Source organism: Mesocricetus auratus, unplaced genomic scaffold (genome assembly GCF_017639785.1).
Source record: "Mesocricetus auratus isolate SY011 unplaced genomic scaffold, BCM_Maur_2.0 Super-Scaffold_100027, whole genome shotgun sequence".
NCBI lineage: Eukaryota > Metazoa > Chordata > Mammalia > Rodentia > Cricetidae > Mesocricetus > Mesocricetus auratus.
The window spans coordinates 10,128,108-10,153,484 of NW_024429208.1; the positions used below are offsets into that span (position 1 = coordinate 10,128,108).

The window sequence follows — 25,377 nt, forward strand, 5'->3', positions numbered from 1 at the left end:
TCCCTCATGTTGCAAAGTCAGAATATGTTAACAATCATTGAGGCTTGATGCGTTTGGAATTACTAAAATGGTGAAGACTGGAATGTACAAGATTTGCAAGGTGACCTGACAGCTCGGCAGGTGCTTCTTCCTAGAAAACCTTATTGGAAGAAGTCTTTAGAAATTATTGCCACATCACTGTCTCTGCTAATAGCACTATAGACCCTATCCAATGTTAAAACGTTTTAATGACTATAATAACATGCCAGCGTGCATACTTGATGGAAGCTTAGTTCACAAATAGTTTTTTTTTAAGCCAAAGCAATTATGTTGAGAAAGAACCTTCCTAGAGTTTCTTCTCCCGTTTTCCTTATGAATGTAGATGTAGACAGGGCCATAGTCTCCCATAACACCCACAGTGCTGCGACGTTCGCACATGGGCTAGGACATGAGGTGCCGGCTGCGGCTGTGCTGTGCCGATGTGTGGATGCGGTGTCAGGACGTGTGGCTGGGCAGCAGTGCATGCTGGACCCTCACAGGGCACGCACATCACAGTTGGTGTTTCCTAGCTTTAGGGGACAGAGGGCCGTTTTCATTCCTAGCAGGTGGTATACTGTGGCCAAGGCCTCTGTGGTGACCGTGACACTCATGGGATCACTTCCCAAAAGTAGGACTTCTTATGTGCCCTTCTGACGGTGGCCTTCGAGGTGCCCACTGGCCATGTAGGGTAGAGCTGTGCTTCAGGCCTGGAGACAAGTGAGAGGCCCTCTCCCTCTCTTGACCCATCCCTACATCATGCTTGTCATCGTTATTTTAACCACAGACACGTCATCCGCCTCAGAAGATGAGGGCTCTTTACGGCGACCTGGGCGACTCACCTCCACTCTGCTCCAGAGCCATTCCAGCATCGAGCCCTGGCTTGACAGGGCCATTCAGGGCTCGTCCACTTCATCCTCTGCGTCTTCCACCTCATCCCACCCGGGAGGGAAACCTGCTGCTGCTCCTAGTGCCGCCACTGCGCTCGCGGGCCTCGCGGCCCACACCCACATAGGTCAGTAACAGCTGCCTAGTCCCGCCGATCGGGAAGGGTCAGGAGTGTCCGGGACAGAGTACTACTGTCAAGTGACTGAGGTCATGAGCCAGATGTCACGTGGTGCCTTGTCTGCCTGAGATATCAGCTGGTTTTTAAGCTTTTACTAGTCCCATTTGACATGACAGGGTCCCACCTGGATGGTTTGGCGTCCAGATTTTGTTGAACAGAATGGCTCTGTTGCTAAGTTTTCGTCTCCATCCAGACCACCTCTTTCTTATCTGAAAGGTGTCTTTTAGGGACAGAAGCAATCTTGTAGTTCCGTGGCCTGGCAGTTCCAGGCTGGTGGGTGGCCCAGTCCTCAGTGACATGCTCTTCTCTTGACGTCCTGCTGTCCTTCCCTTTTCTCGGGTGCTTGTGACGGCCACCCTGGGCCTAGCTCTCTAGTCACTGTCCCTCCTGTGGCTTTTTGCATATGTGTCTATCAGGCGCACGTGTTGTCCCTTTGCTCGGGTCCTGAGATGGTGGCTGAAGCTATAGTTTTGGTCTGGCCTTTCTTCCTGCAGACAGTCCTCTTTCCAAAATCAAGATGCCAAAGCCAGTCTTAAAGATGCAGGAGTCTTCTCAGTCATGAGCTCTTGCATGACAGTAATCTTAGAAAGAAAGAAGTGCCGCCTTGAGCCATTTGAAGCCCTGCGTAGAAGCAGCAGCTGTGCGATCAGCTGTATGCGAAGCCCACAGATATTCACGCCCTGGTACCTTAAAATGTAGTCCATATTAGAGACTCATCCCGTCCCTCCTTTTCCTACGTGAAGAAAGAGGGTGATAACAATAATAATGATACTAAAATGAGTGTGTGTAGCTTGCTGAGATCGCACACTGCTTAGTGGGGAGGGGTGCTGGTCCCAGTGTTGTCAGTGCCCCTGGTCTGCTGGACCTGGCGTGGTTGGTGAGCACCTGCGGTGTGTCCGGACTGGTCGGTAGAGCCGTAAGGTGGAGCAAGCCACCGTAGATGGTGCTGGGACCATGGTCCGAGTCCTTTTCAGGTCAAGCTTGGTGTGCTGGCTGGATTAAGATGTTTCTTCTGGGGGCTGGAGAGATGGCTCAGAGGTTAAGAGCACTGACTGCTCTTCCAGAGGTCTTGAGTTCAATTCCCAGCAACCACATGGTGGCTGACAACCATCTATAATTCAATCTGGTGTATATGTAATAAATAAAATCTAAAAAAAAAAAACGATGTTTCTTCTGGTGGCCCGTGGTTCTCAACACCCTCTGTGGCGCTGTCAGTACAGCTCCTGGATTTTTATTTGTTTGGGTCCCTGTACGATTCCTGTCTGTTGCTGAACATGTGTTTTATGTGTGTCAGGTGGAAACTTGTGGCTCCTCTGCACACCGTGCTTCGTGCTCACAGAGCAGTCACATGAATAGTGGCAGAAAGAGTAGGTAGGCATTAACAAAGCAGCTGCCTGCAGGGTGGCTGTGGCGCCGTTTCCTGTGTGGCTGGTGGCTGCGGCCTACCTTTCCTCAAGGAATTGGACAGTCTGGGGCAGGAAGGCAGCCAGCGCTGTGCTTTCCTGTTTATATGGAGGCTTTTGTGTTGCTTTTGTTTCCCACTTATTTATTCACTTAGCCGTGTGCGTGCACGGGCACACGCTCACGCATGCTTGCCGTACCTGTGCGTGGGCGCACATACACCTCTGCAGGCATGTGGGGAGGCCAGACCAGAACGCTGACTATCCTGCTCTATCTGCCCTTTTCCCTTGAGAGAGGGTCTCTCACTAAACCCTGGCATTAGGCCATTGCCAGCAAGAACCAGCCCACACATTGCTGGGATTATAGTCACGCACATCCCTGCTTTTTACATGGGTCCTGGGATCCGAACTCAGGCCCTCATGCTTGCCCATCATGCTCTCTTACCCACTGAGTCATGTCCAGTTACCTCGTCTCTGCTGTGCGAAGCTCCTTCTACACTGCTTTAGGGGCTCGTCACTGCCGCACTGTTACTTCTTGGTCACATTTAGCATGCCTGGCTAGCCATAGCTCACAGCATTCGATCAGCGACCCTCAGGGCTCCAGTGCTTATGCTTATGGGTGTTTTCACGAGAATGCTCTGGTGTGTGTGGTGTTAGGTGTGTTCATTCTCTGAAGAGCAACGCCACTTCACTGCGGGCGTTGGCAGATGATCCATCCTGTCTCCCGCAGCTGGGCTGTGAGAGTCCCCTCCCTTTCTTACTTCCTTGGCCTAGCGTAGATGTTTTGTGATTGATTCTCCTCAGTGTCAAAAAAAAAAATCTCAGCTTGGATCCCACGACCTTACTGCAAATGTAGCTTTGATGCACCATTGAGTAGTTGAAGAGCACAGTTAACTTGATTTCTACATGTTATTTATTTATTCCTTTAACTTTAAATACACTTAAAGTTATTTATTTTGTGTGCGTGTGACATGTAGGTTCTGGGGATTTGAACTCCGGTTGTAAGACTTGGTGGTAACTGCCTCCACCTGTGCACCCAGACAGACAGACAGACAGACAGACAGACAGACAGACAGACAGACACACACACACACACACACACACACACACACACACACACACACACGTTCATGCACATGTGCCACAGCGCATATGTGGAAGTCAGTTCCCTCCTGCTGCCGTGTGCTCCAGGAACAGAACTCTGGTCAGAAGTCTTGTGTGGCAGGTGCTTTTGCCCACGGAGCCATCTCGTTGGCTCTTAACTTGATTTCCAAACACAAGTTTATCTTCCTTAATCTCCAGTCTGAAATGTAGGTCAGCACATTGGAACATTTCAGGGTTTCGGTTAGGAGCCTTAACTAGTGAAGTATATGAATGTCTGATTTCTGAAATATCAAGGTCCTAGGTCATTGGCATAGGGGATACTCAGGTTGTGTGTACCTTCCCTGTCCTCACTGCAAAGCCATTATTTCGCTTCACTCCAGATAGAGGAACTAAGGAAATATACATAGGAATAATGTACTAAGTAAAAATTTTAAAGTGGAACTTACTCGGTAAGGGTGTTTTTAAGCATTAATTTCAGTTTTTGGATTAAGGAAATAAAATACATTAAACATTTGGACACAGATTTAGGAATAGTTTTAAAAACAGGTTTGTTTTTTTCCCCCCAAAACAGGGTTTGTCTGTGTAGTCATGGCTGGCCCAGAACTCGCTCTGTAGACCAGGCTGGCTTCAAACTCAGCGATCTGCCTGCCTCTTCTTCCCAAGTGCTGGGATTAAAGGCATGCGCCGCCACTGCCCCTTGAAAAGTTTAGTTTTATGTAGCTGTTTAAAAAAACAATTTTGTGTATATAGGTTATCTTCTTTCTGTATATGCTTTAAAAATCATTATTCTTTCTGCTAGGTTTGGAAGCACAGGGATGTTTCTGTATAAACTGAAAGATCCTCCTGACACAGATTTTAAATGCTTCTATGCTCATCAACAGTCCTTTCCAGGGCTTGTGAAAACGGCCATTGAAGCTTTAGATTTTTTTCAAAAAGCATATTCTGTTTTATAAATAGTAAGTTTATGTTTTATGCAAGGCTCCCTGCACCGCCTACATACTTTCTTTCTTCCTATACTTTTGGGTCTTTGAATTTTATCCAAGCTAATGAAATGATAGACAGTCAGAGATGAAACACCAGTGTGTTAAGAGTACCGTGGTGAGCAGCACGTTGATTTAAGTATCACAGATTACCAGCCTTCACGGCACACAGGCTCACTGCGCTAACTGACTGCATTTGGTGTGTGGTGCAATTTCCGCATTCAAAAGTTGCTCCTCTATCTTTCCTTTCGTAGCGTTAGACTCAACAGGTCTAACTTAGAGTCAGTGTTTGGAACTGATCGAAGTACTGTTCTATGAAAATCATAAATCTTTTTGTTTTGTTTTGTTTTTTTGAGACAGGGTTTCTCTGTGTAGCTTTGTAGGCCAGGCCAGCCTTGAATTCACAGAGATCCACCTGCCTCTATCTCCTGAGTGCTGAGATTAAAGGTGTGTGCCACCACCACCTGGCCAAAAAGTTTTTTATGTTGAGAGAATGAAAGGAATAATTTAAATTGTATCCTATGCACTCTGTCTTAAATGTAGCATTAATTGGTTGTACATTAAGTTGATTGTGGTCTCTTAATTTTTAAAATATCTGATTCACTTGAGATGGGATTATGCCATGCTACACAGGCTGGCCTTGAACTTGTGACCCTTCTGTCTCTGCCCCCGAAGTGATGTAGGTTTACATCACTTATAGGTGTGTCAGGATCATTGCAGAATTTCTAAACTAGCATATAGATCTCTTAGTTTTTATACTTCATTTTAAAAAATTTTCCAACCACAGGGTCTCACCGTGTAACTCTGACTAGCCTGGAACTTGCTATGTATACCAGGCTAGCCTTGAACTTAGAGAGATCTGCCTGTCCCTGTCTACTGAGGTACTGTTATTAAAGGGTTATTTAACGCCTGACTAGTTTTTGTATTTTTAAAGATTTATTCTTATTTTTGTGTGTGAGTATTTTTAATAAGGCATTTATGTATATGCCTTATTAGCATGTAGTACCCAAGAAGACCAGAAGAGGGTGCTGGATTCTCTCGAACTGGAGATACAGACCGTTGTGAACTGCCATGTGGGTGCTTGGAACTGAACCTGGGTCCTTTGCCAAGAGCAACAAATGCTCTTAACTGCAGAGCCATCTTCCCATCCCCTAATCTTTGTACTTGTATTATTTGGCCACAAAGATGATGTCTTCATAACATCCAACCTACTTTCAGGGAAGTTATAAGCCTGGTTGCTTCTCCATAAAGTGACAAGAAGCATTTAGTAGCATTTTATTTCAAATTAATTTTTTGTTTTCTTGAGAGAAGCTTTCTCTAGCTAAGCACTTCTTAGGGTGTTGTGTTAACAGGCAAGTTATAGTTGGTGATTTTAGGGCTTTTTTTTCTTTTTTATTAATTTATTTTTTTTACATTCCAATCCCAGTTCCCCTCCCTCCTTCCGTCCCACTCCCCCCCACTTTCCTCCCCCACCTCCCATCTGCTTCTTGGAGAGGGTAATGCCTCCCCTAGGAAGTCTACTAAACCTGTCCCATCATCTCGTTGAGGCAGGTATAGGTCTGTCTTTTAAGGAGTTGAATTGAGCCACCTCCCAACACACACAATCATTTCTGCATAGTACCTGTCGGGATGTATAGGGTCCTGCAGGCCTTTGTTAAGCCGGGAAAACAAAACTTTCAGGATGCCATAATTAATCCCTTGCTTAGAGTTCAGACAGTGAAACTTTCGACTGACCGGTTCGGATAAACACTTAATGCTTGTTGAACTAATCACTGTCGTTTGGGTATGTTTTTCATGTGTCAGATCTGCACTCTGCCCCTCCCGATGTCACCACCGGCCTCGCAGAGCACTCACACTACGAGCGTCCACAGGTGGCGTCTGTGAGAGGCGTTCCCCGGGGGCACGGCAGGAACGTGCTGGAAACTGCAGATGGTAAGAAACACGTCTCTTTCTTTTCTAAAACAACAGAGTACAGGTTTTCTCTGTGGTATTTAACATGCCTTTATGTATTCCCTTTCTGTAAACCAGACGTCATTTACGATTCTTCTGTGCAAATAAACAGAAACCAGTGTGCAGTGAATGTTACCTTAGAAAACAGCATGTAGAAGAATAACTGGAAATATCTAGGAAACAGCTCCCCCTTCCAGTTTCGGAGAAGGGAAATCAGCAGCTGGGGAAAGTTCCTATACTCAGAGTCAGCATCGCAAGCTGGGTGCCATGCCACATACCCTGGCAGCTTTTGAGGTTGTTGCAGACTCAGTGAACGATGTTAGGAGGGGTTCAGAGGTTCAGATAATAACACTAGAAAATAAAAATGCCTGAATCCAGTCTTCCAAGAGTTTCCTTAAGCAGAAAAAGAACAAAATAAATCTAAAGTAGAAGGAAAGAAAAAAAATATATGCCTGAAACTTAACACCCCATACAAGACAAGACAGTAGAGAGACACACGCTGAAAGCCCAAGACAATCTTATACTTTCTCACTGTGTGGATCACGATTCAGAGCGGTGAGGCACACTAAGGATGCCTGCTTTATCTACGCTTCTAGTCATCCAGGGAGTGTGGAAACCCTAGCCAGAGAAATGAAGTAAAGAAAAATAAATAAAAGACATCCAAACTGTAAGGAAAAGGTAAAACTCTTTGTAGGTTACATGATCTTGTATGTGCAAAACCAAAAGATAAATGCTTTCACACAGAAAAAATTAATAAATGGCTTCAATGAAGTAGCAAGACAAACAGCTATCAAAGAAAGATCAGTTCCAAGTTATATTATCTTAAATTAAGATTACTCAAAGTGTACTACTCAGCGGTAAGAAACAACGACATCCTAAAATTTGTAGGCAAATGGACAGAACTAGAAAAAACCATCCTGAGTGAGGTAACCTAGACCCAGAAAGACAAATATAGGATGTACTCACTCATAAGTGGATACCAGACATAAAGCAAAGATACCCAGCCTATAATATACAACCCAAGAGAAGCTAGACTCCTCTTCCAGAAACAGATGGAAGCAGATGGAGAAATCCACAACTAACCAATGGGCCAAGCTCCTGGAGTACAATGGAAGTCAGGGAGGAGTGATAATATGAACAAAGGAGTCAAGACCATGATGGGGAACCCACAGAATCAGCTGATGAGAGCTAGTGAGAGATCACTGACTCAGGTCTGACACATGGGGAACCTGCATGAGACCGAAGTAGACTCCCTAAATATGGGTGACAATGGTGTGACTGGGACAATATATGAGGCCACTGGCCAAGAGTCCAAGATCTAACTCTAATGCACAAACTGACTCAGTGGAGCCCATTCTATATGGAGAGATACCTTGCTCAGCCTAGACACAGGGGTGTGGGAGAGGTGCCTGCTTCAACAAGATGATGGGACAGGTTTACCAGACTTCCGAGGGGAGGCTGTACTCTCTCTGGAGCAGACGGGAGGTGCGGGGTGAGGAGAGAGAGTGGAGAGAGCAGGAGGAGAGGAGGGAGTGGGAACTGGGAATGGAAAGTAAAACATAAAAGAAGTCTAAAAAAATAAAAAGATTACTCAAAGTAATCTATAAATTTGCTATATAATCCCTATGAAAATCTTAGTGATTTTCTTTTTCAGAAATAAACTCATCTAAAAATTCATAAGAACCTTAAATGGTCATGATAACCTTAAAAATGTCTCTAGGATTTATTACAGGGCAGGAACAATCAGAGCTGTGTAGGACTAGAATGAAGACAACTCTGTACATCCATGGAACAGAACAGAAAGCTCAGAAATAAGCCCTCCTGTATATGATCACATGGCTTTTATTAGTTTTTTTTTTTTTGAGACAAAGTTTCTCTGCATTTCTGACTGCCTGGAACTCCTCTGTACACCAGGCTGGCTTTGAACTAACAGAGGTCCTCTGTCTCTGCTGCAATAAAAGGCATGCACCACCACCACCCAGCTCAAATGACTTTTTGAAATCACATTTTATCTGTCCGTCTGTCCACCTGTCCGCTGTCCGCCCACCCACTCACCCACCCATCCATCCCATCCATCCAGTGTGCATCTATTTATGAGTGCATGTGCACACATGCCTGGACATACCATGACACACACGTGACATGTGGAGGTCAGTTGAGGAAGGAGACAGCCTTCAGCTGTGTGAGTTCTGAGCATTGAACTCAGGCCATCATCAGGCTTAGTGTCGAGCACTTTTACCCACTGAACCGTCTGCCAGCACCTCAGGTGATTTTTAACAAGGGTGCTAAGGTCATTCAACAGGAAAAAAACAATCTTCAGCAGATGGCAATGGGAGATATCACTTATAAAACAATGAAGCTAGACCTTTCTCTAACACTACATACAAAAACCAAGTGGATCAAAGGCCTAATACTAGGAAACCATTAAAAAGGAAACATTGGGCATTAACTTTATTACATTGCATCTTCTTGGATGTGACACCAAAGACATTGAAAAAAAGAAAAATTGGGTTTCATGAAAGTGTAAAGTATGCCTCTGGCTGTGCCTGTGAGGGATTATCTTTATCAGGTCAGTCTCTGAGCATGCCTGTGAGGGATTATTAAATTAGGTTAGCTGAGGTGGAGACAGTGCACCTTGTACTGGGTGACACTGTCCCGTGACTGGGGTCCTGAATTGCATAAAAAGGAGAAAACTAGCTGAGCGCATGCATCTCTCACTCTCTGTTTCTAACAGTGGGTACAGTGAGAGTAGTTGCTTCACTCTTGCTGCTTAGGCTTCCCCACGAAATGGAAAGTATCCCATTAAACCATAAGCCAGAATAAACCTGTTTCCTGTAAACAGGAAAGAAAGGAGCGCACCAGATAAAACAGTTTAGGATCTGTAACCTGTATTCTTTCCCACCAGCTGCCTGGGTCCTGCCACTGTCTCTGCCCCCAAGTAACACACGAGACACTATATTAATTATAATGCTGTTGGCTGTTTGCTATGGTTTCTTACTGGCTAGCTCTGACTTAATTAATAACCCCTAACATATGTTTTTATAAGGTCTTATCTTACCGAGAACGCCAGACTTGCGCCCTCTTCTCCTGGGATCACATGGCAACTCTCTACTCTTGGCTACATTTTCCAGAATCATCCTCGAGTCCTAGTCCCACCTATCTTGCTTCCCTATTGGCCAACAGTGCTTTATTTATCAACCAATCAGACAAACATATACACAGAAGGACTTCCCCCATCAGGAATCTTCTCTGAACATTCTCCTCCAAAAATAAGGAAACAAACGTGTACATGGTTATAAGTTACAGCACTGGCTTTAATTATATTATATTAGAAACTTCATAAATTATCCAAACCCCATAAATGGGCTCAATAAAGCTAGCAGGTTCACATTGTAGAGTACTGCACATTTGTCAAAACGGATGAGAAGGATCTTTGTGAACTGTATGAAAGTGCTTCTCTAGGTGTTGTTAAATGGGGGAGCAGAGTCAAGGGACATTCCTAGTCTTCCACATCTGTGTAAGAAAGAAGAAGAAAACCATGCCTATATCTGCACTTCCTTGCAGTAGGACACAGGAAGGATAATCAGGAAGCAATAAGAACGGTTATCTTTTAAGAGGAGGTACAAGATGGAGGGGTATAGCAGTAAGTGATCTGAGTTTATTTGTTATATAGTAGGTGATTTGAATGAGCCTGGACACGATCAGCTAATGTGTTTGAATGCTTGTTCACCAGGAAGTGGAGTTGTTTGTGGAGTAGAAGGATTAGGAGGTGTGGTCTTATTTAAGTAGGAGTGGCCTTGTTGGAGGAAGTGTGTCACTAGAGGTGGACTTTGAGGTTTCAGAAGGTCACGGCAGGCCCAGTCTCTCTCTCTCTCTCTGCCTGCTGACTGTGGATCAGGGTGTAGAGTCTCAGCTACTGCTCCAGTGCCATGCCTGTCTGCTTCCCACCACGATGATTAAGAATCAAGCCTCTCAAACTATAAGCAAGTCCCCAAATAGACACTTTCTTTTCTAAGAGTTGCCTTGGTCTTGCAGTAGAACACTAAGATAGAGTATGGTAACTTTCATTGTTTGGCAAAATACCCAAGGAGAAAGGGTTTGTTTTGGCCCATGGTTTCAGAGGTCTCAATTCTTGGTCACTTGACCCCTTCATTGTTGGCTTGAGGCCAGGCTGATAATTGTGGTGAGAATATGTGTTATCATGGCTGCCAGGAAGCGAAGGGCCAGAGAGGAAGGGTCTGGGGAAACGATACATCTTTAAAGTTAAGTATCCTGATGACCCACTTCCTCTAATTATGCCCCATGTCCTGTAGCACATTTAGCTGTGAGGTCATCAGTGGGCTCAAGCTTAGTATTAGTTACTTTCCTGTCTCAGTGATAAAACATAGCAACCAAGAGCAAAAAAGAGTATGTTTTGGCTTACCATTCCTGAGGGCTAGAGTCCATAAGGGCAGGGAAGCTTGCAGCAGGCAGAAGGGACTGGAAGCTCATCAGTTAAAAGCACTGACTGATTCTTACAGAGGACCCAGGTTCAAGTCCCCTAGTGACAGACATACTTCCTCTAGCAAGGTTCTAAGAATTCCATAACCTCTCCAGATAAAACCAACTGGGGACCAAGTCTTCAAATAGTTAACCATTGGGAAACTCTCCTCACTGAAGCCACAACAGTCCTCATGACCCATTTACCTCCCAGCAGTGCCAATAGAGGCCAAGAGAGGGTGTTGGGTCCTCCAGGGTTGGTTTCGAGTTGCCACATGGGTGCTGGGACTTGAACCCAGGTCCTCTGGAAGAGCATCCAGTGCTCTTAACTGATGAGCCATTTCTCTAGTATCTACAGACTATATTCTAATAAGACTGTGCAGTGAGTTTGACCTCATGTGCTCTGAAAGGACCATGGAGTTACCTCCCCCCCCCCCCGGGGGGGGTTTCTGGATTACTTTGTAATCAGATCCTGCTTCCCGAGAGGCATCCGTAAATGCTTGTCAAATGGCTTAGCACAGTGTGCAGTGACAGGGAGGCCAGCGCCTGGCTGGATTTGTAGGTCTGCTACACTTACAGTTTGTCATCAGACCTCTCACCCAGTGCATGCCCTGGTGGGTGTGGCATGCCACAGCTTCAGTCCTTCTCTGCTCCTCCCTTGGCAGGTGTGCCCGTGAACAGCAGAGTGTCCTCCAAAATCCAGCAGCTGCTAAATACCCTCAAGAGGCCAAAGCGCCCTCCCCTGAAGGAGTTCTTTGTGGATGATTTTGAGGAATTACTGGAAGGTAGAGTTCCCTGACTTGGTCTTCCATGTTTTTGTGACTTATTCGTTTTATGTGTCAGTGTTCTGCCTGCATGTATGTGTATGTACCATGTGTGTGCTTGGTGCCTGTGGAGGTCAGAAGAGGACACATGATTCCCCGCCACTGGAGTTAATGGATTCTGAGACCTAAGAGCAACAACGTTCTTAACTGCAGAGTGGCCTCTCTAGCGCCCCTGCTGGTGGTTTTGATGCCCGACTGCAGAGGTGGTTCTGTTCCCTTGATCCAAAGCGAACCAGTCTCTAGCCTGTTTCTCAGGCTTTCTAAAGCCTTCCTGCTCCCACTTTGCAGGGTTCCACCATGCCACACTGCATCCCCCAGGGAGGAAAGCAGAAATGCTATCCTGTGGTCGGCTTTATCACATGAGGTTGTGCTTAGTAAGACTGTGAGTGGTTTTTATCTCAAAATTATTGTCTGTAACCAACTTTTCCTTGATTAATTCGTCTGTGGCTACAATGAGGGCAAACAAAATCTGAGCAGATTACTGTCAGTTCTTGAATAAATTTGATTACAAATTGAAGTCACAGAGAACAGTCATTCGTAAACAGATGTGTACACAGTACTCTGAAATGTACGGTTTAAAATCTTGATGTTGCTTTATAGTTCAACAACCGGATCCAAATCAGCCCAAGCCCGAGGGCGAGCAGATGGCGGTGCTGCAGGGAGAGCCTCTGTCGGTGGGAACTCCTGGGCCACCGTCTCTGCTGGCCGCACTGCAGCTCTGGGGCACAACACAGCCTAAAGCCCCCTGTCTGACTGCCTTGGATACATCTGGGAAAGCCACCTACACGCTCACCTATGGCAAGTATCAGCAGAGAGCATCGTGCGACCCGCTGACCTCACACCGTTGTGCATGTGTGCATGTACCTCAACAGACCCCGTAGTTGGTCCACGTTATAAGGCAGAAAACACGCCCAGATGGCAGACTTTGTTTTTTGTTTGTCTTTGTTTTATGAGACAGAGTCGTACTATGTTGCTCTGGCTAACCTGGAACTCTCTGTAGACCAGGCTGGCCTTGAGCTCATAGAGATCCACCTGCCTCTGCCTCCTGAGTGTTGGGATTAAAGGCGTGCGCCACCTACACCTGGCCTGACTGCACTGTAGATGCCATAGCTTTCTGTAACAAGTTTTGACACCATAGGATCTCCCTCTCTTTTCTCGGAGGGCATATTGCCTCTTCCTGCTCTGTGTGTTTCGGGGTCTGTGTTAGAAGTAGCTTGTTGAGTGTCTCTGAGTGGAGACCTTGCTGGGCTTTGAACCATGATGAGAATTAACATCTTTGCATTTTTGAGACTTCGTTGTCAATAATGTGATACAAGTTTTCTTTCGTTTTGAACTGTGTGTACATGTGCAACCATGCATCTCACGGCATCCACACAGGTCAGAGGACACTTGTGGAAGTCACCTCTTTCTTTCCACCATGCAGGTTCTAGGGACTGGGCTTGGGTTGTCAGATTTGGCAATAAGTACCTTTACCCACTGAACCATTTTGCTGGCCCCTGATTTGTAATTTTCTATAGAGAGCCTTTTATGTTTCTTATGCCACTTGAGTCTTAAATATTTAAATAGTACTGTAACTTCTGTTCTGTCTTAGAAAATCAAGTGGTGTTTATATGTTGATAAATCTGGCAGCCTTACTAAATTCAATTATAAAAGATTCATGAACTATAGAATCATAACATCCAGAAACAACAGTTTTATTTCCAGTTATTTTATCTTCTTACTGATCTTACTGATGTTGAAGGCAGCTGTCCCTGCCCTGCCTCTGCTCTCAGAGGAAGGTGCTTTTATCTAACATGACTGGGAGAGCTCCTGTCAGGTTTTAATTGATACCCTTTAACATATTCAGAAAGTTTGTTTCCTTTCTTTCCCGGTTTAAGGACTTAATCTTTTATAGTCATTTAGAAATTGTGCGTAACTATTGGTTTTCATCTACCTTTTGAGATTATTACTTTTTCATTTTTGTTCCATTAACATGGCCAATTATGCTGATAGTCTCAGAGATTGTATTCTTGGGGTAAAACTGACTTGGACATGAAGCGTTATTCATGACAGACTGCTAGATTCAGTTGGGAAATGTGTGTGCATTGTTAACATACTGAATTGATCTTTTAAAGCAGGTTGGAGCCGTGTTTGGAGTTCAGTTTTTTCTCTGATTTCTCAGGATTCACAGCTCACACATGTCAGCATAGCACCTACTTCAGTATTATTTGCATATGAGCATTCATTCAGAGAGAGAACATGGTTACCAGGCCGCACCACCAGAATTTAAGGAGTCAACTGGCATCTGCGTATTCATGTACATATGTATACATGCATATACATAGTTTGGCCTTTTTGCTCACTGATTTGTGTAATAAAATCCCAAATAAAAATAAATTTAGGTTGTTTTTTTTTTGAGAGAAAGCTGTGATGTTCCTGTTGATATTACACTAAGTAGTTAATAGTTGGAAAATGAATCTACTGATAGAGAAAAGGTATGCTGTAGGACGTGTGCTCTCAACAATATACATTAAGTGTTAGGGTGAGCTGTAGGACACATGCTCACAACAGTAAATGTTAACTGTTGGTTTCTTAGAACTTAACATTGACTATTACTTTTGTTTTATTTCAGGAAAACTTTGGAGTCGGAGTTTAAAATTAGCTTATACTCTAATTAATAAACTGACTAGTAAGAATGAACCACTACTTAAACCTGGAGACAGAGTAAGTAGCCAAAATATAACGTCATTGAATTGAGTTAAAATAGAGACCTAAATATATATCTTATTGACATTGATGTTCTATCAGTTATTTAGAATTATAGTTTTGAAACAAGAGGTTTAATGTTAAAAATGGGGAAGATGCTTATTTGTTATAATGCTAAGAATGAGAAGATGTAATCGTTAGAAGGAGAGGGTATTCTTTTCAACAAACTTGTTAGATATACAGCTTGTAAACCGGAAGTACGGAATGAAGGAAAATAGACATAGCTTAAATTTTGTCTTAGAAGTTGGGGGCTAAGGTAAGCCACTGTTTGTCTTCTCGAAGTTCACGGTAAAGTACTGTTTTGGCTGTTACTTATGATTACGTGCCCAGTTACTATATTTGGATCTTGCAATTTTGAGGTGGGGGGAAGGTGTTTGTTTTGTTTTTATTTTCCAGACAGAGTTTCTCTGTGTAGCCCTGGCTGTCCTGATTTGTAGACCAGGTTGGTGTTGAACTCACAGAGATCCGCCTGCCTCTGCCTCTTGAGTACAGGGATTAAAGGCATGTACCATCACCGCTTGGCACAAGATTTTATTCCATAAACAACTATGGATTTGGCCAGATAGTAATTTTCAATGACAGGATTATGTTGAACCCAAATAAATATTCATATGATTATAGGAAATAAATTAGATACCTAAATTTTTTTAAACAGAATGCAAGGAAATAAGTGTTTCAAAATATGAAAATTGGGTTAGCAAGATGACTTAGGGATTAAGGCACTTTCCACCAAACCTGCCGATGAGACTGTTCATTGATAGTGACAGTCAATATGAGTGAGTATTAGATCTGGCTCTCAGTCTGCATGCATTGGACGGCCTTAGCTACAACTCAAAAGTATTTTGTTCACTGTATAGTAAAGGCTACCACCCACAACTGTTTATTCAAAGTTATATGAATAAGGAAATTTGAAGGACAAGAATGAATACCAACGTTAGATTTTTTTGAGACAGTTATCTCTATGTATCCTTGATCAAAAGTAGATTTTCTAAACTGTGGGATAAAAAAACCCCAAAACATAAATTATCTAATTTTTATCTAACCAACAGAAATTCTAAAAGACGAAAAGCCTCAATCATTCCTGAGGTCTCACAGTTTTTGTTGTTTTTCCTCTTATAGGTGGCACTTGTGTTTCCCAATAGTGATCCTGTAATGTTCATGGTTGCATTTTATGGGTGTCTCCTGGCGGAGCTGGTTCCTGTGCCTATAGAAGTGCCGCTGACAAGAAAGGTAACAGATGTGGCTCAGGCCCAGGACACAGTGCCCCTGCATTTCTCTGTAGGGTGCGGTGTGACTAGCTTCCTCTTCACACTTGGCTGTTGTTGGCTTAAGCAGGTGCTTGGGGGAGGCAAGTATCTCACAGGCCGCCCTGCATCTTAGAGAGCAGCTGGATGGAGTTTCCCCCACAACACGGCTGCACTCTGGTGGGCGGGGCTGCCGCTTCATCTGTCTGAATTTCCCAAAAGAAACCATGAAGGTTTTGTCCTCCATTGAACAGAATTTGTGACCCAACAAGCTTTTCTGGGGTTTTATTTATTGAATTAATTATAATGTCAGATAGACAGAACAGAAGTTCTCATGCATTTCTTGTTTGCTTACATGGCAGGCAGTTTTTCATTCATAAGCTGTTAATGGAGGGACTCGGTTGCTCTGGATGGCTGAACCATTTTGGATATGAATATCAGTAGCCTGATTATTGAAAAATACTGAGCATAATGGTCATGTGTTCTAGAAAGTCAGGCTTTTCAATCTACTTACTTCTGTGTCCATGCATTTGTCAGCATGAACGTTATGAGTAACAAATACTCAAGAATACTAAACATAAAATGCATAAATAAGACCAGTGTATCTCCAGGGGTCTAACTGATAACCATGCACTTGAATACAGTGATTCTTAGAGAAAAAAAGAAAAGCTTTTAAGATTTGTTAAGCTTAGGGGTTGGAGAGATGGCTCAGAGGTTAAGAGTACTGCTTGCTCTTCCAGAGGTCATGAGTTCAATTCCTAGCAACCACATGGTGGTTCCCAACCATCTGTAATGAGATCTGGTGCCCTCTTCTGGCCTGCAAGGATACATGCAGACAGAATACCATATACATAAACAAACAAACAAACAAATCAATCAATCTTACAAAAAAAAAAGATTTGTTAAGCTGGAAGGAAATGATGGTGATTGCTAAGGGACAAGTATAATGGAAGATCCCAGTGAAGGAAAAGGTTTTTGTGTCTAGTGACGAAAATGACAAGGGCAGGCCTCCAGAGTCATTTGTAAGTTCCAAACATGATATAAACTGCTGTTGTGTTTAGAGTTAATTAAAGCGTTTTCAAGTTTCACTTATAATAAACTTCAAGAAATTAGTCCACTATCCCCATCTTTATACATTTCACTGCAAATAGAACAAAGAAATGCCTCCTAAATTCCAAGCTAATTGTCTTGTTTTCGTGTAATAGAACAAGCCGCCGATAGTAAGACTGGGTTAGTTTAAAGTGTTATGAGGGGTGGGAGAGTCAGAGCCTGAGCTGCTGTGGTCGGGCTCTTGCCCCTTCCCAGGCGACTCCACCTCTGCTGCCATTGCTCTGTCTTCTGCAGGACGCAGGCAGCCAGCAGGTTGGCTTTCTCCTGGGCAGCTGTGGGGTGACCCTGGCCCTGACCACGGATGCTTGCCAGAAGGGCCTTCCCAAGGCACCGACAGGAGAGGTGGCAACTTTCAAAGGTGAGACCCAGGTCTCAGGAAGTCTGTGCTCTGGCTGCAGTACGACTTTGCCTCTAGCCACGCTGTGCAGAACTAACCCCACAGAGCCTGGTGGGCTTTAGGAAAACAATCCTTCGCTCAAGGCTTTTGTCTGATTCGGTATCTTCGCCTGTTATGCTCCATGCTTATCTATTTAAGTAAAAGGAAATGAAAATAAAACTTCACCCCCACAGCCCCTGGGGCCGGTGACTCCATGCTGGGCCTGGGTTCCACCCATGTGGAGCAAAGCCTTCTGACCACCCTTCACCCTTGTCCTGTTTGTTGTCATAGGTTGGCCCCCCCTCGCCTGGCTGGTAATTGATGGAAAGCATCTCACCAAGCCTCCTAAAGACTGGTACCCGCTGGCTCAGGACACGGGGTCCGGGACTGCCTACATTGAAGTAAGGGCATGCTCATTGGGTGCACGATACATCCCTCTTGTCTTGGACCTGGTTTTTATTAAAAAAAAAAAAAGACAACCATTTAATACTCTTTAGACTAAGTGTTCTTATTTTACCTCTACCCCAGATATAGAAAGTGTCACATAGAACCTTACTTGGGTCATTTCAGTTTCACTCTGACCTAATTCATCCCTAATTGCCCTTCCTAGGATGCAGGCAGTTATGATGCAGCTGTGTGCACTGTTGTCCCCAAGCACTGTCCCAGGTCCCTTAAGAACTAGGCTGGAAAGGGCTTTGGGTGGTAATAAGGGAGAGAGGACTCCAGCTGCTTCTTTAAGGGCCCTCAGCCTCCTCTGTCTGGTGTGTTTATAGAAATATGTATCACTGTTTTTCTTCCTTGAAATTCTGCAGTATAAAACCAGCAAAGAAGGCAGCACGGTAGGGGTCACTGTGTCACATTCATCCCTGCTGGCACAGTGCCAGGCTCTGACCCAGGCATGCGGGTACATGGAAGGTAAGGGCATACATTCAGGACTGCAGCTCTTGCTGCCTGCACAGGCATTGGGCTTCCCTGGTCTCACCCTAGACTCTGTTACTGTGCATGGCACATTCCCCTGTGCATGGCACATTAACTTTTAATGCAGCTGCACCAGGCCGGGGGTGCCGCTTCTACCTGTGTCCTTGGGAGAAGGTCTTGGCTTATGCAGGACTGGGGGTATAAGGTGCCCCTCTATGGATCCAAGGCTGCCCCACTTTGCACAGTTTCAGTAAAGTCATGCTAACACTGATTTATGGAGTATGAGACTTGTGCACGAGTGATTCCTTTATGCATAACCACCTGGATCAGTTGATCTACTGAAGGACAGTGCATTCTGCATTAGAAAAAGCGGAATGTACTCATCCTGGAACATCCTTTCCTGCTAATTATTTCGTTTTCAGTAAATGTATTTGTGACTTGAGCAACATGCATGTGAATGCTTAAGTATAATCTTTATGATCTTAGGTTATCATTGTTGAAGTAGAAGCAGCCCCCAGTTTATGGCTAGCATTTTAAACTAATATCATTTTGTATTGATAGATAATAATTGCTTATATTTAGGAGATCAATATGAAATATATTACTTTAAAAACTAAAATTGGACTCATGGTAGTTTTCTTACATTACAAAACTGGAATTGAGGAAAACTAGAAAGTAAAATTGGATGGCATATTTAGATACATAAAATTTGAATGTTTAATCCCAAGGGTTAGCTTGATGATTTAATTATAAAGACTTTGTGAAGATTGGGGGGAGGATTTCAAGGACTTTAATGAGTTTTAAAAGAGCTATAAAACCAAGTCCTATGAGTTCTTTAGATCTAGTGCTAATTATTTAATTCATACCCCCCCTTTGATTTGGCTCTTCTGCTAACAAGAACAGGGAGATTGCCTTTCATAGTACAGCAATATTTCTGGCATGCATGTCACTGTTTTGTGCTAGTAAAAGCAAGACTATAGACTGTGGGTGTGAAAATTGGGGACACTGTATAGAAAGTTGAGAAATAAGAGTGTCCATGGCAGTTTGTCATCCTGCCTCTTGATTCTGAGTGGCAGCCACTCAAAAATGATGGAATCATGCAATGACCTTTCCTTGGCTTCTCCTGTATGTAGTGTTCCTTGTGCTTTTGAATTGAAGATTGGCATGGTTCTCTCCTCCAGTCCAGAACTGTGTGTTTCTAGCCATCTGAATGGATAGTTTAGCTGGGTGTTAACTGGTGCATGGTGTTTGGAAGTGCCATGTCTGTGTGCTGGTTATGTACTCATCTTGAGATGGCTCTACAGGTGTGCAGAACTTAAAAATGCTGTTCATCAGTTTAACTTTCTGTGTCCGCTTTCAGCTGAAACATTAACGAATGTGCTGGACTTCAAAAGGGATGCTGGTTTGTGGCATGGAGTCTTAACAGTGAGTGTTGTTTGCTAGTGACTGGGGTGGGAGTGAGAGGTGATCCAAATCTGTGAAATGCTGATACAGCAGTTTGTTGGGCTTGGTTTGCTTGCCCTGGCATAGATTAACTCCCTCCCCCTGAGTCGGTCCATTTCTCTTTTGCAGAGTGTCATGAATAGGATGCATGTCGTCAGCATCCCCTATGCACTGATGAAGGTCAACCCACTCTCCTGGATTCAGAAAGTGTGTTCCTATAAAGGTAGCAGAAAACTGCCATTGCTTGCCTTACCTTTCTTTCTTCTTCCTTTTTTTCCAGAGGTAGCTTGTTTTATTAATACTCTTTTTTCCATTGATCCAGTAACTAAAACACTTTGAAAGGGTAGATGGTGCCAGTTCTCCTTTGCCCTAGTACCTGTGGGCCCAGGAAGTTTGTCCTGGGCCTCGCCTTTCTTTAAAGAATTCTCTCTGAGCTGATCTTTAGTAATTAAGAAAACATGAAGGCAACACACGGAACTGCAAGTGTAGACTGGAGAGCCATCTTGGGATGCCTCTGTGGACTATCCTGGTCCCAATCTGCTCACGGTCTGGACAGCTATTTGCAGTGGAGTAGCTGGGTTCACCCGTCACTAGAAGACTGAGAACTCCTAAGTTGATTCTTTTGAAGTTTCCGTCACAATAGCATCAACATTCCTAGTCATATAATCTGAGTTGGAGCTTTTAAAGCCACTGGTAACAAGGCTGTTGTTCAAATGATAAGGTCTATGACAGGCAGGATGGAAGGGATGAGGAAGGCCACCTGTGAGGCCTGGGCCCTGTTCTTCTTACCTTCCACTGGTGTTTCCCAGCACCAAACAGGGATCCCTGCTGACTGGTGACTGCACAGCTCCACACCCTTTGTCCCTGTTCAGTAGACATGAGCAGCTCCCAAGACTCTGATCTGCCATACCCGTCCAGTGCCAGTGACAATATATACTCTGCAGTCATATCTCCAAGTCGGCATTCCTATTACGAATGTCTTGTGTCCTATTTTATGGAGGAAGACAAAGCCTGGTTGAAGGGAGTGGGATTCACTAATCTCTGCACACTCATTGAGGCTGATTCAGTCCATTCAGATCCTGGCTCATCAGAACCTAGCATAGTCATCACCAGAAAGGCTTCATCATCCAGCAACTGATAGGAGCACTTGCAGAGACCCACAGCCAAACATGAGGTGGAGCTCAGGGAATTCCGTGGAAGAGAGGGAGGAAGGATTGTAGGAACCGGAGGGGTCAAGGACACCTCAAGAACTTGGCCCATAGAATCAACTAAGCAGGGCTCATAGGGGCTCACAGAGAGTGAACTAGCAATCAGGGAGCCTGTGTAGGTCTGACCTAGGTCCTCTACATGTGTTACGATTGTGTAGGCTGGTGGTCTTGTGGGACTCCTAATAGTAGGAGTGGGGTCTGCTTCTGACTCTTCCGCTTACTGGGTTGCATCGTCCAGCCTTGATATGAGGGTGTGTGCCTAGTCTTGTACCATGTTATGTCGTGTTTGGTTGATATCCCCGGGAGGCTGCTCTTTCCTGAAGGGAAATGGAGAAGGAGTGGATCTGGGGGAGAGGTGACATGGGGGTGACTGGGAGGAGAGGAGGCAGAGGAAACTGTAGGATGTAACATATGAGGGAAGAATAAATAAACTAATTAATTAATTAACTAACTAATTAATTAAAAAGAAATCCAAGTTCATTTCCCCTTATGCCAGTGACATAGTGGCAATGGGGGCACAAAGCAAGGGTCAGCCCCTTGGGGAGGGACAGCATGCAGCATGAGATAAAACTTAATTAAAAAAGAGTCTGGGGAACTGGAGAGGTGACTCAGGAGTTGGGGACACTGCCTGCTCTTTCCGGAGGACTCGGGTTCAATTCCTAATGCCCACTTGGTGGCTCACAACTGCATGAAACTCCAGTTCCAGAGCATCCTGTGGCCTCTTCTGGTCTCCAAGGGTACCAGGCACACACGTGGTGCCCAGACATACATGCAGGCAAAACGCCCATACTCACAGAGTAACAAAATAATAAAAATCAACTTTTTAAAAGGCTGGAGCTGCCCGGGTGTTGGTGGTACACGCCTTTAATTCCAGCACTCAGGAGGCAGAGGCAGGCGGATCTCTGTGAGTTCGAGGCCAGCCTAGTCTACAGAGTGAGTTCCAGGACAGCCTCCAAAATAATACAGAGAAACCCTGTCTCGGGGGAAAAAAAAGGCTGTAGCTGGAGAAATGATGTCTCAGGTTAAAGCCCTGACTACTTCTCCAGAGGACCCAGGTTTGGTTTCCCGCACCCGTATGGCAGCTAACATCTATCTGTAACTCCAGTTGCAGGGACTCATGCTATTTTCTGGCCTCTGTGAGCTCTTCATGTCTGTGGTACACAGGCATACATGCAGGCAAAATGCCCATACATGTAAAATATAAAAAAACCAAAGGCTGGGAAATGGAGTATATTACATCTAAATCATATCTCAAGACTAAGTGTTAAGGGGAAAAGGGATGGAGTAGGTTAGGAAGCACATGAGGTAGCTGATAACAGTTATGGATCATCGACAAGAGTATGATCCATACAGTGGTCCCTTGCCCTCTGCATGTGTAGCTCTGCACAGAATGAAGTACAGCAGTGTTTTGGGGTGCGAGGGCTCCTGGCCTCGTGACACAGAGGCATCTGTATCCCCTTCTCTTTGTAGCTCAGGCTGCTCTGGTGAAGTCCCGAGATATGCACTGGTCTCTCTTGGCGCAGCGAGGTCAGAGGGACGTCTGTCTGAGCTCTCTGCGCATGTTGATAGTGGCTGATGGCGCTAACCCATGTGAGTAGCCTGTCACCTGGGGGATTTGCAGTGTTTGCTCCCGTGATTCTTGACTTGAACAACCTGTTGAAGTAGAACCGCCGACCAACATTAAAGCATTATCACTGCTTTGATAAGTGTCCTATAATGTTCTGTGACATGCTGTTTCTTGTTCATTCACTGGTGGGTCTCATCGTATTTGTTAAGACACTAAATTTATAAACAATCTTAACACAGTTGACAAAACCTTTAATGAGTGCCATTGTTTTTAAGAAATCACCGGATTATGCTATAATAGGGTCTGTGATTTGCTATGGTCCTCCCCAGCCTCCTACCCTTTAGTGTTAGGTTTCCACTTATTTGATGCTCAGCCCCAACTTCCTTTGGAAGGACCCAGCTATTCTTCCTCTATACGTCTCTGACCAACCCTAAGTCCTCCTGGAAAAATGCCTCGTGGCTGCTGCCTAAGCACCAGGGATCCTCCTGTGTATAACAACAGTCTGGATGTAGCTGCTGTTTTAGTGGCTGTGTGAGCGTCTTAGGCCCAGGACTGTCTCAGGCCAAGGTCAGGTGTCCTCTAGGGGAGCCTCAAGTGACACTTGTTGAGCAAGGGGTTATCCTCGTCTTTCAGGAGAAGAGAGCAGGGGCATCTGTAAGAGCCTCTGGTTCTCGTGGTGCACACCCGAGCCAAGCTAGGCATCTCCTTCCCATCCACGGCTGCTCATGCCTGCTCAAGGCCCCAGCTGCCCTAGCTCCGCTCATGCGCTCAGCTGTACTCGGGTCACTTGAACACATCACTCCCTCCGGTGTTTTTGTTCTGGGGACCCTAATTGCTTTGTCCTCTCTCCTCACTCCATCCATCATCCTCCAGATGCCACAGAGCTAGCTTTCCCTTCATGGGCCTTAGTTTACAGCTCATGTATCGGTCTGCTGTGAGGCTGTATCCAGTATTAGTAACACGGAACAATCTGTTGTCTTCTTTTCTTGGGAGACACCTCTCTCCCTGAAGAAATGAAGCCCAGAGGCTCCTGTAGATGCCCCCTTCCCTTATATATACCCTTGTGGGGAGAGGTTTATAATGAAACCCTAGGGTCAACATGGCTGTAGTTGTTTGAGCCCAGAACAGGCAGAGCTTCCTTGTTGCCAAGTTTGCATTATCTCTAACACCCACTGTTAAGACCCGCCACCCTTGAATGACAGGAGTCCACCCAAAAGAGAGGACGTAGGGAGAGGCAGGACATCCTCAGGGAAGTGTGTAGCTCACACATCTCTAAGGCTACTGCTAGGAGCTGTAGCTGGTCCTCCAGTTACCGCTCACACTCCACTTCCATTGCTGTACGCAGGGTCAATATCTTCCTGTGATGCCTTCCTCAACGTCTTCCAGTCCAGAGGTCTGAGGCCGGAGGTCATCTGTCCCTGTGCCAGTTCTCCCGAGGCGCTAACAGTAGCCATCCGCAGGTAACTAAATTGCGTGCCGCCTCTTGTGAACTCACATATGACAGAGTTACCTATGGCCCCAGGTTTGTCATCTGTTTCTAACTACTGGGAGTCCTGAAGAAGGACTTGCCATCAGCATTCCAGTCTCCCTGGGATAGCAGGGGTGCAGCCTACAGTTCCATGCAGTTCCATGCCCCTCACCAGTCTAGATCCATGCTGGGAGTTTGGTAGTGGGTTCCTGGAGTACGCTGGATTCTCCCAATCTTACTTTCCTTACACTTCTTCCCAATCAAGATCTTGCCATTTCAGGCCGGGTCATATGTAAAAGTTATAACTGAACCACAGTCTGTTATTCTGAGGGAGCTTCTTCTCGGCTGTGGAGGTCCACTGAAGAGGACCTCTAACTTGCCAAGAGAAGCATCCAGCCATCCTAACCTCTGAAGATGAAGACCCAAGCTGCTTCATAGATAGTTCCCTCGTGTCACATCTTACACCTCGGAGTAGGAGGTTGAGGTTGCTCTAAGAGCCTCCCACTCCTGTCTATATCTAGTGCCCTAGTATCTGGGCCTCAGGTTCCTTCCGATATTTTCTCTGCACACCATGTCGCTCCCTGACCACAACAACTAGGCTCAAAGGCGCTTTCCTCCCCCATCATGAATCACCTGTTACTGTTGCCCTTGAGCACAGTTCTATGGGGCTTCAGGTCACATGCTCACAGCAGAGGACATCTTTGTTAGCATTCTACCCTCAACTCATTGCAATAGAATTGCCTCAGCCCTGGTTGTGTATGCATTGTGCTCGTAATTTAAAGGCTCGTAATTTAAAGGCAGTATGTGGTTACACATATGTAAGTTTTAGGTAGCTGGTTTTTAGTAATAGCATTAAGAGCAACATCTATCTTTCACAAACTGAATGGGCCACGTCTTGGGAAGCCGTCAGGCCAGCTGCTGTGTGGAGGAGTTGTTTCATAGGTTTGATGGGGCTAAGCCAGCTCTGCACAGGCACAGTTTCATAGCCCATTGCGGCACAGTGGCCTCGGCCAGGTAGTCTTCCCACCTGGATACCCCAGGGCTCCATGTGAGGGTCACAAGAAGACCAGATAGAAATTGAGTCGCCTCTGATGGCCTGTCACATAGTGTCACTTTCCCTGTTAGCGTGGGCCTCCCTCTAGTGAGAAGAGGCCATGCTGCAGAGAGGCACGTGAATTTCAGAACACATAATTCCCACAAGTCCATACACCAAGCAGGCACTTTAGTGAGGGCCATCTTCCTCGGAGTGCTAGCCCTTGTCAACGGGCATGCTGGTGCTCTCGTTCTCTAGGCCCCCAGACCTGGGAGGACCTCCCCCAAGAAAAGCTGTCCTGTCGATGAATGGCCTGAGCTACGGTGTAATCAGAGTCGACACTGAGGAGAAGCTGTCGGTCCTCACTGTTCAGGATGTTGGCCAGGTGATGCCTGGAGGTAAGAAACAATCAGAGGGCATCCACCCCTGCACTGACGGACAGAAGGG

The 25,377-nt window shown here is 45.2% G+C and overlaps 1 protein-coding gene across 6 annotated transcripts in view; it reads left to right on the top strand.

Moving 5' to 3' along the window:
- The window catches only part of Dip2a (disco interacting protein 2 homolog A), a 78,435-nt gene that overhangs the window by 25,694 nt on the left and 27,364 nt on the right, over positions 1-25,377 (top strand). For 4 of the 6 annotated variants that reach the window (XM_021227520.2, XM_013113918.3, XM_013113919.3 and 1 more), the window contains 14 exons: positions 803-1,030; positions 6,369-6,497; positions 11,660-11,779; positions 12,419-12,616; positions 14,430-14,521; positions 15,683-15,793; positions 17,152-17,275; positions 17,585-17,694; positions 18,106-18,208; positions 19,572-19,636; positions 19,784-19,877; positions 22,333-22,452; positions 23,775-23,889; positions 25,189-25,328. In XM_021227520.2, coding sequence (XP_021083179.1) covers positions 803-1,030; positions 6,369-6,497; positions 11,660-11,779; positions 12,419-12,616; positions 14,430-14,521; positions 15,683-15,793; positions 17,152-17,275; positions 17,585-17,694; positions 18,106-18,208; positions 19,572-19,636; positions 19,784-19,877; positions 22,333-22,452; positions 23,775-23,889; positions 25,189-25,328 — 1,749 coding nt within the window. The remainder of the gene's footprint in view (positions 1-802; positions 1,031-6,368; positions 6,498-11,659; positions 11,780-12,418; positions 12,617-14,429; positions 14,522-15,682; positions 15,794-17,151; positions 17,276-17,584; positions 17,695-18,105; positions 18,209-19,571; positions 19,637-19,783; positions 19,878-22,332; positions 22,453-23,774; positions 23,890-25,188; positions 25,329-25,377) is intronic. The other 2 variants (XM_013113920.3, XM_040732498.1) reach the window with 1 other exon arrangement.